Raw genomic sequence first — 14,809 nt, forward strand, 5'->3', positions numbered from 1 at the left:
TGCCATCAGAAACAACACTGCATTATCCTGCTGTTATATCTGTCCTTGTTTAATGCTGATGAACTAGATTATTATTTTGGTTGAAGTAATTACCGGTCTGTTATTGAGGTTTATCCTAATACAGGCTTTTAAAGATGCCCTCTGTTTCACGCATTGATTGATTAAAAAAAAGATGAAAAACTGAGATTAATAATCTAATAATTAATAATCACTATTTGAGCAGGGACTTTGACCTCCCGATTCAAGGTCCACGAAGGGTCCAGATTGGTATCAGAGTAGTGCAGATGGGTCGCTGTTCCACTGGAGATCAGCAGAGGGAAACGTAGCTCTCTTTCCTGCGCTCCTCCTCAGACAATAAAAACAAGGCGAAGCCCACACAGTCGGCAGCATCTCGGCTCCATTCAAAGACGTCTGAAGGGGGGAAAAAAATCCGAAATATGGACACACGGCCGCCGGTCTGGGACTAGAGATGTAGCTGCAAGGATGCCAGCCAACTGCATCTCCCGTTTGCTCCTCTTCGTGTCGGTGTGCGCGGTCTGGGAGGCGCTGGCCAAATCTCTTCCAGATCAGGGAGCACTGGGTAAGCTCGCCATACGGGGGATGCGGCACAATGAGGAGATGGGAGTGGTTGCATTTTTACGGCTTTTGTCGACAATCAGTCGATCTGTGCAGCGATGCGCCCTGATTTTATGGCAACCTGAAAGATATTTACGGTTAATGACAGGCGAGGCTTTTTGCCGTGCTTGCCCCGGGATAGCGTCGTCTTTTGGCGGTATAGATTCTTTAATATCTGCGAGTTGCTTTGACAGAGAGGCCACGCTGGTGGCCGTGAGCTGGTTATGTCCCCGTGCTGTGCAGATGTGAGAGATTCAGATGTGAGCGCAGGCCCGAGTCTGTTGTTCCTGTGCAGTGTCAGGCCCAACTAAGCCGGGCCTTCATGTGTGTCATTGTTGCTTTGCACAGTGAGTAACGGTGAGAGCAGGAGGGCCTGCGGTCTTGGAAATGTGTCAGTCCCTGAGCCAACATTTTAGATTTCTTCACTCCAAAATCAATTCCCCTGCATGAGACCCCCCCGCTATTGTTCCGTTAAATAATGCTTCAGCAGAGGCCTTAACATACTCCGTGTTTATATTATTGTGGTGCATGTTTAAGGACATTATGTAATTACATTGCATTATGCATGCCTGAAGCTATTTTTGACATGCATGAATGGTCACAGGCACAGAGAGTGCAGGAATGTAACTGAGTATACAGTATTTGAGTTACTTGCACTTGCAGTGCTTTCCTGTTGTGACCTTCTCCGTTTACAGCTCCACACCGTAGAAGGAAATGTTCTTCTTTTTAATCATCGTCCTTATTTGTAGAGTCTCAAAAGCAAGCTAATAATAACCTGGAACTACAGAAGATTGCGAAACCGTTCCTAAAATGTTCTTTAGTGGTCCTGTATCTTTTATTCTGTGCAGTGAAAAGTGGATTTCTATTGATAATTCTTCACTTTAGTTTTCATATTGTCACTTTTACTTTTAGAAAAAGGTTCTGAATGCTGCTTCCACCTCTCCTTTAAGAAATGTTTTGTCTGTTAAACTAACTTTTTAACATAGATTTTGCACCTTTGCCTCGAGGGAGGAAATTGTCATTTAATTGATGCGTCAGGCTTGTTTCGGGAACAGCTCAGCAGTTCTCCTGACCTGCAAGCATTTGCACAATGCTACAAATCTATTCCTGTATTTAGAAATGTCAGATTGCTGACACATTCGGGTCTAAGTTGTGCCGCTTTATGTACTTACTGCTCGGTTACAGCCCTGGCAGGTGTTCTTTGGGTCAGCTACTGTCACGACACATCTGAGATCAGGCCCTTGCACTGTGGTCCTGTGACTGAGTCAGAGCAGCCAGATTCACCCTCAGCCAACATTGTTGGTCGAAGACAAATGTGGCCCATGAGAAAACTGCACATGTGGCTGAAAGCAAGTCCAAACATGTGTTAGTTAAAAAAAACAACACATTTTTTTAAATCATTTTCTTACCCTGTAAGACCAAATATTGGCTCACTCGTTCCTTTTTATGATGTTACACTGAATTTCTGTGAACATTTAACTCTTTTCTAACAGTTGGTCATTTAATTGACAAAGCCTGAGTTAGTCGAGGCCAAACATTACTAATAAGTAAACTCCAGATGTGAAACACAGACCATACATTGTTTGCTATCTGGGTTGGTGGAGATGTTGCTTGTTTTGGAAGGAAATAGATTAAATCAAAACAAGCTTACACCAAAGCGTAATCCATCTGCAGATTTTTCTTTGCATCCGTATTGAGTCAGGTTTACTCCTTTTTGCATATGACTTTAAAACATAACGTCAGAGATAACAGAAACAGCGCAGGTATGATAAACACAATCAGAGCCTTTAAATAATCTTCCTGTAAAACATATAATGGGTTCAAAAACAATGGCACTTTGACATTTCAGTCCCTAAAGAAGAGTTTATGGCGATTATATTAAAAGAAAAGCACAAACTGTACAAGAAATAAGAGGCTTCCTGCCTTCGATTTTGACAACCATTCGGTGAATTTAAGTTGTGTTTTGAGATGCGTCTACTGAATCACTTCTGAAGGACACTGAGGGAGTGAAAAATTCCCACCGCGTCTCACTGTGACTCTCTGTGTTTGTGTCAATGGAGCTGCTTCAAGCCTTCAAGTGAGGAGCCCAGATTGAGGAAATCCTCTCTACACACACACACACACACACACACACACACACACACACACACACACACACACACACACACACACACAAAGGAGCCTTTATTGGACAATTTATGTTAATGGATGGCAGCATTTATGCATGCACCGTGGATATGGACACACAAACACCCACACACAAACATACTGCTTATTATCTGAATGCAGCCATTAGCTGCTGTCTCTGGAAGAGTTGTGCATCGAGGGGTTTGTCACTGGAGGCCTGCGCGGTTTTAGCTCACAGTCCTTCAGGGACTGAAACACAACAAGCCAGCTTTTTGGAGTGTCAGCTTGTATCCATGGGAACATCCCCAGCATGACCCACATCTACGTCGTCCAAGAGACGAGATGAGAAAATGTTCCCGAGCTGACAAGAATGATGAGGGGATGAGGGGCGGAAATAGCCACGCAACGGATTTATGGCGGGTGTGGCTGTGATGACTACAAACATCATCATCAAACTAACAACAACAATCATCCCCCGCTGGAAGTGATTAGTCTGCAGCAGCAGCGCACACAGCTCACCGGTCAATACATTTAAAACTCTGAATGCATTCTTCATCAGTCACATCTGTTGACTCATAATATACATGCTGTGGGGTCAACATAAGTTACACCTCCTGGTGATGTTATAGTCGCCGATGCCCTTAAAGGAGACCTATTATGCTTTTCCTAATTTTCTGTCACGTAGATATATTGTTACTATGGTGGATGCACAATAGATCATGCTGCAGACTGACCTACACATTCAGCTTTAAGCAACTTTTTTCTGGTCTTGGATCTGTGTGATGTCAGTAAGAGGAGATACCTTTAAGCTCTCATCTCAGGCACAGAAGCCCCACCCACCTGATGTTCAAACCTTCAGTTTACAAGGGTCAACCAATCACAAGAAAGCCAGCTTAAAGTGGGAGGGGCTAAAATGCTTAGTAAAGGATAAATAAGATTATTTAGATTTTTGTTCCACTCGCTGTGTGTTTATACACCACTCTGCTTTTAATTACTACTTATTATTTATCTCTGGCTTTCTTCCACAGCGGTTCTTTGTCCTGTCCCCCTCCACTCACCCCCGAGCCAGTCGTGGCAGATAACTTCCCTTCCCTTAATGGCTATGCCAGAGTTTTCTTCCTGTTAGAGGGGAGTTTTTCCTTCCTGCTGTCGCCAAAGCACTTGCTCATCATTGCGGTTTTTGCTGTGTTATTTTATAACATACTTCAGAACATAAAGCACCCTGAGGTCACTGTTGCTGTGATTTGGCGCTATACAAATAAAACTGAATTTAGTCTAATAGAGTCATGCAAAAGAGATTCATTGTTTTAAAAAACGAAACTACCTTTTATATACATGAAAGTAAGTTAATACTGAGAATCACCATGACTTTTTTTCATCAGCACAAAAAATATTATTGCCAGCTAAACATCCTGAATATCTATGAGTCGATATGAACTGTTAGATGATTTAACAGTGCTGTTTGCTAACTATAGACAAAAACATATGTTTTTAAATATTGGGCCATTTTGCTTCTATTATCTTTCTTTTATGGAAAAATGAAGTTAAAGTGTTTATTTAACCCAATTTTGTCACTTGTACGTATGTAATTTAATACTTACTTAATAGGAATATATTTGCATATTTAAACATAAACTTTCTGAACACTTATAGCAAAAATCATTAATTACTTTAATTTGAACTTATTTAATGTAAGTAATTAACTGAGGAAATTTAACATTACCATTTTTAAACATAACTTTTCAGAAAACTTTTAATACAAAAACCATCTCTGTTAATGTGATTAAACCTAAAGCCTGATTATCTCCTCAGGCAATTCTAATTATTATAGTAAATAAAATACAAAGTGTATTTAATGTTTTTATTTCACCTGTTGGGGCACATGCTGTGTTTCATGGTAATTATGCGGCCTTCGCTCCGTGTAGGTCATTTTGAATGACATTGTAACGCTGCTGCATAAGTATGCCGTCCTTGTAGGACAGCTGAGGGTGACTTGATAAATTGAGCCATACTCAAGTGTAATTAGATCTTTAAAACTGCAGTTTAATGAGACGACACAAGACACAAGACTGGTGAATCGGAAAGCTTCGTTTTTAATATGACAGAAATGTTATAGAAGAAATATCTTTTATTTTGTTCAATAACTGACTAAATATTAGCCTTGTTTGTTCAAAACACTCATCAGTTAGCTACTGGCTAATTACTCTCCCTATTTTTCTCCTTGCAGAGGTGCAAATAAGAGTCCAGGTGTTCGACAACAGCGACCTGTCCCAGTTGGCAGACGCTCAGGTGGAAGTACACGGCAACCAGACCCTGTTGGCGTCCAGCCGTGCTGGCAAGGATGGCGTGGTGAGAGTCAACTTCCTGTACCGTGCGGGAACATGGGTCATTATTACAGCCTCCAAACAAGACTACGTCACCAACTCTGTGCCCTGGCACTCCAGCCGCATCCCGCGTAAGTCCAGCGCATTTTACGACTTGTTTGCTTTAAAATGTCGGATATAGAAACATTAGATGCTATGTCCATCTTTTATATACATCCAGTAGATAATAAAACCTAAAAAGTATAAAAAGTATTTTTTACCTGTTGACCTACCTCATCCATTTTAAGGTTACTCCAAAGGGTGCGCTGGGCTTCAATACTGCTGTGATTAAAATGGAAGCAGCATTTCTGTTGCATAAAGCCTGGTAGTGCCACAGCTCAGGTTTTTTTTAGAACAGGATCACAGGATCTCTTGTTTCTAATTGTGGGAATAAAAAGATGTCTTTTTTGTTTTGTCGCTGGAGTTTTCAAATCTCAGTCGGGCCTGTCAATGAGGACGAGGAGACTGGATTTAAAAACTGCGTCATGTGTAATTCACCCACAGAATCCAGTTTTTTTCCTTTAGCCTTGAGGTTATGGAGCTGCTTTTGCCTAGATGATGGTTATTTTTATTATTTTGAGTCGTAAAACAAACTCTGTCTCAGCAGTGTTCCTGCACCTGTGAAATCTGCTGATTTCATTTTCTTCTTCTTGTAGTGTATGCAGCAGTCAGCCTGTACCTGCTCGTTCAGAGGCCGGGAACTCTTATTCTGTACGATGACGTCCTGCAGGTGCTCTCTGGGTCTCCAGGTAAAAACAGCCTCTAAAAAAAGCCTCATGCAGAACATATTTAATATAATATAGACTCATTAGAAAACGATAGTCCTGTTGTGGTGATTTGGATTGTTCAGTTTGGCCATTTGAGTTTTTATTTTTTATTTTTCAATACCAGAATTATTGCAAATCATCACAATCTCGCAATCTCGTTGCCTTTTAAATGGTTGTTTTGAATTGGTTCTGCACCCACTCCCAATCAGATGCTGTCTTGGTCTTGAAAGCAATCTTGGTGTGTCAAATTAGCAATAAAATTCAGTAAGAAGAGACAGACGGATATAAATTTGCATTTGAAAGGAGGCAAGTTGCTAATTACATGCAATCTGTTTGTGACATTTTGGTGATTAACTGCAACAAAATGCGGAAAATAGCAAATCTGTTGCACAGAAGTTCACACTAACTGGCTTATGTTCAGAGTTCAGCCTGAAACTCAAAGATCTGAAACAGAAATGTAGAAATGAATCCACAGACAGCGATGCCGTTGCTTCAGGGGCACTTTAACTGCACAATTACAATGGTGCTCGACAGCCTCATGTCAGGTTTCCTGGGTCGTTGACCCGGTATTTTCAGTTCATATTCACTGTTTATCTTCCGTATGTTCCACTTCCTGTTTTATTGTGTTAGCCCTAGTCTGTGTGCATTATGTTCTAGTTATCTTCCCATTTATCATTAGTCAGATTGAGTCCAGCTGTTTACTCACCTGCCCCTAATCACTCATCATTTAGCCTGTGTATTTAAGTCCCTCAGTTTCATCAGTTCATTGTCTTGTCATTGATGTTGTCACTGCTGTTTCTGTGTGTGTTTTCAGTTCAATCAGTCAGTCAGTCAATATTTGTTCATCCAGCCCATAATAAACACCGTGGTAATCCTTCATAAATTAATGTCCTGCGTTTGGGTCATCTCTTCCTCGCATCCACACACGACACCTCTGACACCTCACCTGTGTAGGAATATAACCAGAATACAACCAACTGGCAACCAGATGAGATAAGATAAGATAAGATAACCTTTATTAGTCCCACATGTGGGAAATTTGTTTTGTCACAGCAGGAAGTGGACAGTGCAAAAGTTATATAGCAAAAATTAGAATACAATATGAATAATATACTGTAATGTACACAACTGTACAGAATAGAATAAAATATACAATAAGATAAAAATAGAATACAAATTCGATACAACTTTGTATTGAGAGTGGACAGGTTGAGGGCGTTGCACATTAAACTTCTGGGTGAACATTTGGTCACCACAACTATTGTGATCAATTACTGAGCATGAAACAGTTCAGTGGTTCCTGTTTTTACCCTCCTGTGACTGAGCCATTACACAACAGCAGAGCTCTGAGACTGTACTGTATTCCCTCCACACCCTGTATAAATGAAATTCCTGGATCCCAGCAGGTATTTTGATCAGGTTTGTTTTCTTTTTCCTAATTTTACTTACTTCAGTGCGAAGTAATGCATATTTGTGAACGTGTAACCAGTTTTTCTTGTCTATGGTTAAACAGTTACTGGATCCAGGGTTGGATCCACTCCAAAAATTAACCACTTCTGAGTTGTAGCAGTCTCCATCTTTCAAGAAATTTTGTGGCAAATCCTCCACAATCCTGCTAATAATGAGATAAACAAACAAACAGATAAGCCATAATTAAGGATTCACACCCCTCTCCACAACCTTAAGCCTAGAAGAGCTGTGCGTTATTATTACAAATATAGCTCAGTCGCAGCCGCCTCCGTACAGCTGTGATGCACTCACACATATATCGTTACACCTTTTTGAGCTTTAGAAACAAACACGGTGGTTGTAGGCGTGATAGACTGTGAGGAGGGGGATTGTTTCTTTTTCAGGGGCTCGTAACCAGCCGCTGGTGCAGCTCCAGAGGAAGTCCATTCAGCTGCCGTCCAGCTCCAACTACACAGCACTCACTGCTGTGCTGACCACAGCCAGGAGCCAGTATGAAATCGGGGGATTCCCCTTCCTGCTGGGCCAAGAGACCAACAGCTCAGGTCAGTGTCAGTCTGTCAAACTGATGTTACAGTGTGGTCCAAGTTTCTGTGCCTTTCTGGATCATCTGAGGAGGTTTCATTTCTAGGTCTTTCCAATAAAATTTTGCACCGCAGTTTGCATGGATATTTTAGTGTGTTTTAGAAATAGTTGTCCCAGATCTGACTATAAGCTTGCTGTAAATAAATTGCTGCTACTTTGCTAATTTATTGTCATTTATAGTCACTCGTATACCACCCTCTGGTAGCAAAATGAAGATCAGAGTTATTATTCTGTTCATTTTTAGCTGTTTGTATTTGTGCCTCACCACCAATACAGGTGCAGAAACTGGGTGGATGGACTTGACGGCGCTGGCAGTGGTCAGCATTCAGCTTTTTGATAAAGATGGCAGCGTGATCCGCGTTTCAGATCCGATCCACATCTCTGTGCCGCTGCCATCAGACACCCGAAACAGGATGGCCACGAGTGTGCCCGCTTGGCTGTATCAGCCAAAGACGGGTAAGCTGTGTGCTAAAACTTACAAATAGTCTTTTATTAATGTAAACTATGTATGTATGACTGTACTTAGAGGCTGCTGATCATTTTCTTTCCTCCAGGGCTGTGGGTTCGGAACGGGACGGGCTACATCAAAAAGGACGGGACGCAGTTTGTCTGGAACGTCGTGGTTCCTCAGATGGGATACTGGTTGGCTGCCTTTCCGACGTCTTCAGGTATTGAAAATGAAATGGCTGTTATTGGTAAAATGTTAACTGGTGACTCTTCATGTGCCTTTTTACTGCTGTGGAAACACAGATAACAAGAAGCTGGAGAAGCCTTTACTATAAGATTCACTTTATCGTCCCTGAGGAACTCAATAATAAATCAATAAACAAGGTGATTTTGTAGGACAAGGTTAAATAGCCTTGAGTTTGAAGCATTGATCGTATGAAAAATGATAGCTTCCTTAAACTTGCATCCGTTTTTAATGGCCACCAGGGGGTGACTCCTCCGGCTGAAACAGACACCAAGATGGTGACAGCAAAACCAATGGGTGGCGTCATGTAGCTATTATCAGCTGAACCAAGTTCCTGATTATTTCATGATCAATGTAAATCAAATTCTTTCCTCCTCACTCACTTTTACAGACAAACTAGCAGTTGTTTGGACAGCATAATAGGGAGCTGACATGCTATGAATGAATCTGAGTTAACTTTTGCAATGATGTCTTGCAGGTTTAGGTTTGTCTCATCCAGGCTTGAGGGATATCACCACCTACCACACTCTGTTCCTGCTCTCCATCCTGGGATCGCTGGCCCTGTTGGTGCTCATCTTGCTCTGTGTGCTGCTCTACTACTGCAGGTGTGGGGAGCATAGGTCCAGGTCTCACTTTTAGGTTTCTATTTGTAGCAAAACGTGGGTTTATTTTAGTCCTGCAAAGCCTATTTTTTTCTACTATCAATAAATTAGGACCACACCCACCTGCTGTTTATGAGGGGTGACCAATTATAAGGAAAATAGCTTACCAGAGGACGGGCTTGTTCTACACATCCAAAACAGCTTATTTTAAATGTGGGCTTAATTAAGGTCCGAAGAAAGCTTATTTTGAGCAAAGATACTCCAGTAGACATGTTTCCTTTTTTTTTACTATAAAATAACATATGAAAAACTAATTAAAAGTTTACTGTGTACAATAAGCATTCATACTTTATTTGAAATGGAACTTTGACAAATTAAGGGAGCTATTGAGTACTGCAGTACACAAATAATCCACCAGAGGGCAAGAAGCATGCGTCAGATAGTGTACCTGTTTTTTCCAGCGATGTACTGATCTTGCCTATGATAAAGGTCTTAAAAACTGGCTTTATGGGGTTCCTGCTTCATTAGACAGTTTTTGAAATCCCTCCCCTTTTTTGCAGCTGTTTTGCTTCCTTCTGACTTTCAGTTTTTGTTTATCTTTCAGACGGAAGTGTCTGAAACCACGTCGACAGCAAGGCAAACCTCACACGTCCAATCTAAACGGTGCTAAGAGAGACCAGGGCACATCCACGTCACGGCTAAATCTGATCTGTGGAGGCCATGTCGAATCAGGCCCCTCCAATGACAAATCTGACTTGTCGCCATCGCGAGACTACCAGAGTTCAAGGGAGGATTTAACTAAGCATGTTCCAGCCCACATGCTACGACACGCAAAGGGTAAAAATGCGTCAGGTTCCCAACGGGGTGAAAGCTTCCCCATGAAGGTTACACGTGCCACAGAGACCAACAACTTGGACAGCCCTTTGCTGCATGACGACTACAACCGGAACTACAGCCCCAAAGACAACAAGGAGTCCGACTATCACAGACACCACAACGCCAACGACAATCGAGGGTACTCCTCCGATCCCCCATCCCCACCTCGCTTCCAAGGCTACGTCCCAAGCCAGTCCGACAAGCCTCCGGATTATTCCGCAGCAGCAGCAGACAGCCTTGCCCGACCTACTTCCCTCAACACCCAACCAGGTCAGATCATCTTTTGCAGCTCCATTGACCAGATGAAGGAGAACATGTACCGTAGCATGGTGCCAACCCTGGTTATCCCCGCCCACTACATGCGCCTGCCATCTGAGTTTTCTGGCAAAGATGGCAAGGACCAGAAGGATCACGACAAAGATGGCACACAGATGGGAGGGGGCCAGCAGCACCATCACCACCACTCCCAGAAACAAGGCCAGCAGCAGCAACAGCAAGGAGGATCTCAAGGCGACGACTCTGAAGAACCGAGCTGGGCATCTGACTCATCCGGGGGACCTGTGACCATCCCAGTGCTATTCAACGATTCCACCATGGCTCAAATGAACGGGGAACTGCAAGCTCTGACAGAGAAGAAGCTCCTGGAACTTGGAGTTAAACAACACCCGAGGGCGTGGTTCATCTCTCTTGATGGTCGAGCTAATGCTCACGTGCGCCACTCCTACATAGATGTTGGGAATGACCTCAGTGGCGGTGGTGGATTCGGAGGTGGCTCCAGCAGCACTCCACGGGATGTCAACCTGGAACCGCCTCTGGAGGCCCAAGAGCGAAAATCAGCTGGAAATAGAAAGGGAAAAGATGAACGCTGGGGGACGGGAGGACGGAAGGGCCACGGTGTTAGCAGCAGCGGCGGGAAGAGTTACTCCAAGCTGGCCTACCCTGACCACAGCGAGCCCAGCAGCAGTGAGGGACGTCCCGTCTCTCCCGAGGAGAACTCCCTAACCCCTCTTCTGGACGAAGGCCCGTCCTCCCGAGGATCCACCATCCCTAGAAGAGGACGCAGCCGCGTGAACAGCAGCCGCAGCAGCAACAGCGAGAACCGCCGCGACTCCATGACCAGTCCAGAGGATGATTCCGAGGACAAAGATGAGAACAAGAAGAGCCCCTGGCAGAAGATCGAAGACAGGCCTCTGATGGTCTTCCACCCCAGGAAGTGAGCTTTTTGAATGAACACTGGAACTATAACAGCCTTGTGAAAGAGGAGTCTTTCACATCACCGAGAGGGAGGTCACAATAAGCACAGCCACTGCTTCACCAATCCATATCCAGGTTGTTGTTTGACCTTTGTGTTTGCCAGTTACTCTCGTAGCCTCACTGTCAGTTAATCCCTCTGGTTTCCACTGAGTTGTAGATTGAAATCTGTCCAGTTTATTGTGAACCCCGTCTCCTATCACCTGTCACTGAACCATGGTCTGAGCCATTGCACATACTGACTGTGGAAATAGCCATTTTATAGAGCAAAATATAAGAATAGAGCACTTGCTAATAATTTGATAACTTATTGATTGATACTTACAGAGTATTTGGAAGTGGATGGCATTTTTTATGGGACGGATGGGAATTCTTGGCAAATTAGGTTTTTTTCCCTGGACTAATTCTACCCAGATGCTCACAATGACTGTAGAAGATGTGAGCTTCTTTTTTCTTCTCTACTCCGAAACAGCTTCCCTGTCTGAGGAAGTTGTGAAAGTTTGTCATTGAGCTCTTGTGAACAGATTACAGAAATATTATAAAGTCCAACGTGCAACTTGCATTTTGCTCCTTCAGGGATGTTCTTGATTTCCTCTTCCTCCTGTACTGTGTTCATGTGTTGTAATTACTTACTCAAATAGTAATGATTTGAACTGTTCAGCATCATCTCCATCTTCTCTGTAATATCACAGTGATCTACTGTACAATTTTGCCAAAAGTACGCATTTCTGCCTTTCTTCTCTTGGTGAGAGTTTTGGCCAGCAGAGACTTTGTTGCATTTGGGTCATTCCAGTAAAAATCAGTCAGTGCCTCCCACCTGACCCTGTTTGAATCAGCAGATTTTTTATACAACAACTTTAGCATCTGTAATAAAGAAATGTAAGATTTCACCTTAATACTGTGGATATTTTTACAATTATAAGCCCTCAAAATACCTAAGAGTGGTTTAAAATTCAGCTCTTTTTAATTCACATTAAAGCTCTGTTAAAAACTTCAATTTCACACCCACTCTGTCACAACCCAAAGGGTCTCAGGACGAGTGGATGCTCTGAGTATAGGTCAACATATGAGAACACTTGCGCTGAACAAAAGTAATGGCCAAAGAAAATTTGGAGACCCTCAAGGATTTTGAAAAACTTCTTTAGAACCTAAAATTTTTGGATAAATGTGATTTATCAAAATGATTAAACACAGTATGTGAGCACCAATGTCATTTCTCTGGTGAAATATTAGATTTGTTTATGTAAAATCTGTGTTCATCAAAAGCAACATTATGGCTTTTAGACTGTGACACTTGGAGATGGTGTAACATTGATTTGCTCACAGTTTCTAACATTTATGATGTTAAAAACTCAAGTAAAACCCTGTGTACTTTGAGGGCCTTTAACTTGGACAGTATTTATAGAATGAAGGTAAAAATTTGCATGGCCTCATTAAATTTGAGGGGGGGGGGGGGAGCCGTGGAAGCTTCTGAGGGGGTCAGGTGGGATTTTTTTTTTTTTTTTTCAGATTGGGCTGATTTTATATGGAATGACCCATTTATCTTGTGTAAATACATGCCCAGATATTTGAAAGACCATTTGGTATAGAAAGGTTGCATGCATATGAATGTATGAAATAAACAGAAGGCACCAAAAGCCCTCCCCTACAAGTTCCTGCTAGACAACCCCTAAACGCCAAGAAACAAGCGTAGTTCCAAACCGCTTTTACTTGAAGACTTACTATTTCTGAAATATCCTACTGAGATCAGCGGGGGTTGCCTGTAGACAGAGCCTGAACCACTTCTCTCCTGTAAGTGCCTTCTTTCACATAGGATCGAGTGATAGGCATGCCGGTCCCTTTTTAAAATGCAGTCAGCGGTCACCTAAACTCACTGTCGAGATCGGCAGGCACTGATAAGCACACTGCATTGCGGTAACAACAACAGCAACACGCGTCACTCTGGGGAGCATGCCTGCCAAAACAGACAACTTTTCTTGCGGCTATTCCGTCCTTGGATATCTTAATTTCTTGTATCTATCCTCTTTTTTCACGAAACCTGTAAATGGTATGATCTATATGAGATTTTATGTGTATACAATGTGCATGTTAAATGTAGAATAGGGTGTTTTTAATGATTTTTTTTAACTATTATTATTGATAACAAGGATGTTTGGCACAAAATGATGCATTGGACTGTGTTGCCAAATGAACTTTATGAAGATACACTGACTTTTCCCTTAATCCAGTTCTAACGAAATTCACTTCCGGTCGTAAATGTTTACAACGATAACATACTGACCAACACGCTCCTGCTGTTACTAGCATCACCACTGCCTATTCAACAACTGTGAACTTAGCGAGGCTGACGGCTGTTTTGTTGGTGGTTTTTGCAGAGTAATGGGTTGCTTATGAAGGGAAAACGGCTGTATAAAAGTCATGCTGACATGTTGGTCCTTTGTACCATTCGCTTGCTGTTCATAAGCCTGTGTCAGTAGCCTATGGAACAAGCTGAAAATGTGATGTAAATCAAAGTCTGAAGAATAGCACAACCATGAATCGAATCCTGCTAAAATGTTGCGCCCACTGCTGTAAGTGTACTTTTATTTTTTTGAACCAGATATGGAAAGTATTGAGTTGTGCAATTGTGGCTTTTCTTGCTTGTTTATGTTTTGCTAATGAAGTGTTTTCTCAGATTTGGTGAACGATTTGACACCGAATCCCTGAGAGGAAACTTCAAATCTGGCAACCTACCGCGCTGGATGTTTTTGATAGTTAAGAGCATCAAGAGGACTGAGCTGTAGGCCTTCATCCTGTGCAGTAAATCATCGGCTTCATTCACCTGGTCAGTTGTTTGTAAACTGTAAATTGATTCAACTTTCTGTACATGAGACAAAATAGAAATAAATTTGTTCCCACGGTCTGTCTGTGTTTGGGATTTTATTTTAAAAAACCACATCAAAACTAGCCTCTAATTAGGTCAAAAGTCCATGAAGAAAAATAGCAAACTCAAGCTGTTGGAAAAGTGAATGTAGCAGAACAAATAGATGGCAAATAGATGTTCCACCAAAGGATACTGAGGGCAATCAAGGAGAGAGGAAACAGCTGGAGGAAAAGAAACAGCTGAAATTAATCAAGATCAAAGATACAATTAAAGGAAATCTAAATACAAGACACAAAACACAACTCACTGCCAAACTAAATCAGGAAGCAGGCAAAAAACCTGACAAGAAGATAAAAGAATAAAGTAAACCTGAGGTATCAAATATTTAGAAAACTAAGTGTTTTCAAATAAATAAAGTAAAATAAATTAATTTACTTTGATTTAAAAAAAAAAACCCAAAATAAAGTATACAATAATAACAATAATGTTTTACATATTCTAATCATCTAGGAGTGGAAAGTATGCACATATAATTAATCCTTCTTCATAAGTGCTGAAGTATTGTTTCAGCTTCCTTGTTGATAGAAACTTCAGGAACATCA

General features: G+C 41.9%; 1 protein-coding gene across 1 annotated transcript; it reads left to right on the forward strand.

Moving 5' to 3' along the window:
* Positions 1–307: 307 nt before the first annotated feature.
* On the forward strand, positions 308–14,246 carry fam171a2b (family with sequence similarity 171 member A2b). The gene is made up of 8 exons (XM_086304432.1): positions 308–580; positions 4,970–5,197; positions 5,762–5,854; positions 7,726–7,884; positions 8,201–8,380; positions 8,479–8,592; positions 9,094–9,220; positions 9,822–14,246. Exons 1-8 carry the CDS (start codon positions 484–486, stop codon positions 11,308–11,310), a joined length of 2,487 nt encoding a protein of 828 aa, XP_086160558.1. The 5' UTR covers positions 308–483; the 3' UTR covers positions 11,311–14,246.
* The last annotated feature ends 563 nt before the right edge of the window (positions 14,247–14,809 follow it).

This window comes from Aulonocara sp. 'chitande type north' Nkhata Bay, linkage group LG8 (genome assembly GCF_057382095.1).
Source record: "Aulonocara sp. 'chitande type north' Nkhata Bay isolate Kocher_YH1m ecotype deep benthic linkage group LG8, A_spYH_male_GT1.1, whole genome shotgun sequence".
Taxonomy (NCBI): Eukaryota; Metazoa; Chordata; class Actinopteri; order Cichliformes; family Cichlidae; genus Aulonocara; species Aulonocara sp. 'chitande type north' Nkhata Bay.

Coding starts and splice junctions, on each gene's coding strand:
- fam171a2b (XM_086304432.1), top strand. CDS start 484: ATGCCAGCCAACTGCATCTCCCGTTTGCTCCTCTTCGTGTCGGTGTGC. Junction 5,855..7,725: donor GGTGCTCTCTGGGTCTCCAG/GTAAAAACAGCC, acceptor TTTCTTTTTCAG/GGGCTCGTAACCAGCCGCTG. Junction 7,885..8,200: donor CCAAGAGACCAACAGCTCAG/GTCAGTGTCAGT, acceptor CCACCAATACAG/GTGCAGAAACTGGGTGGATG.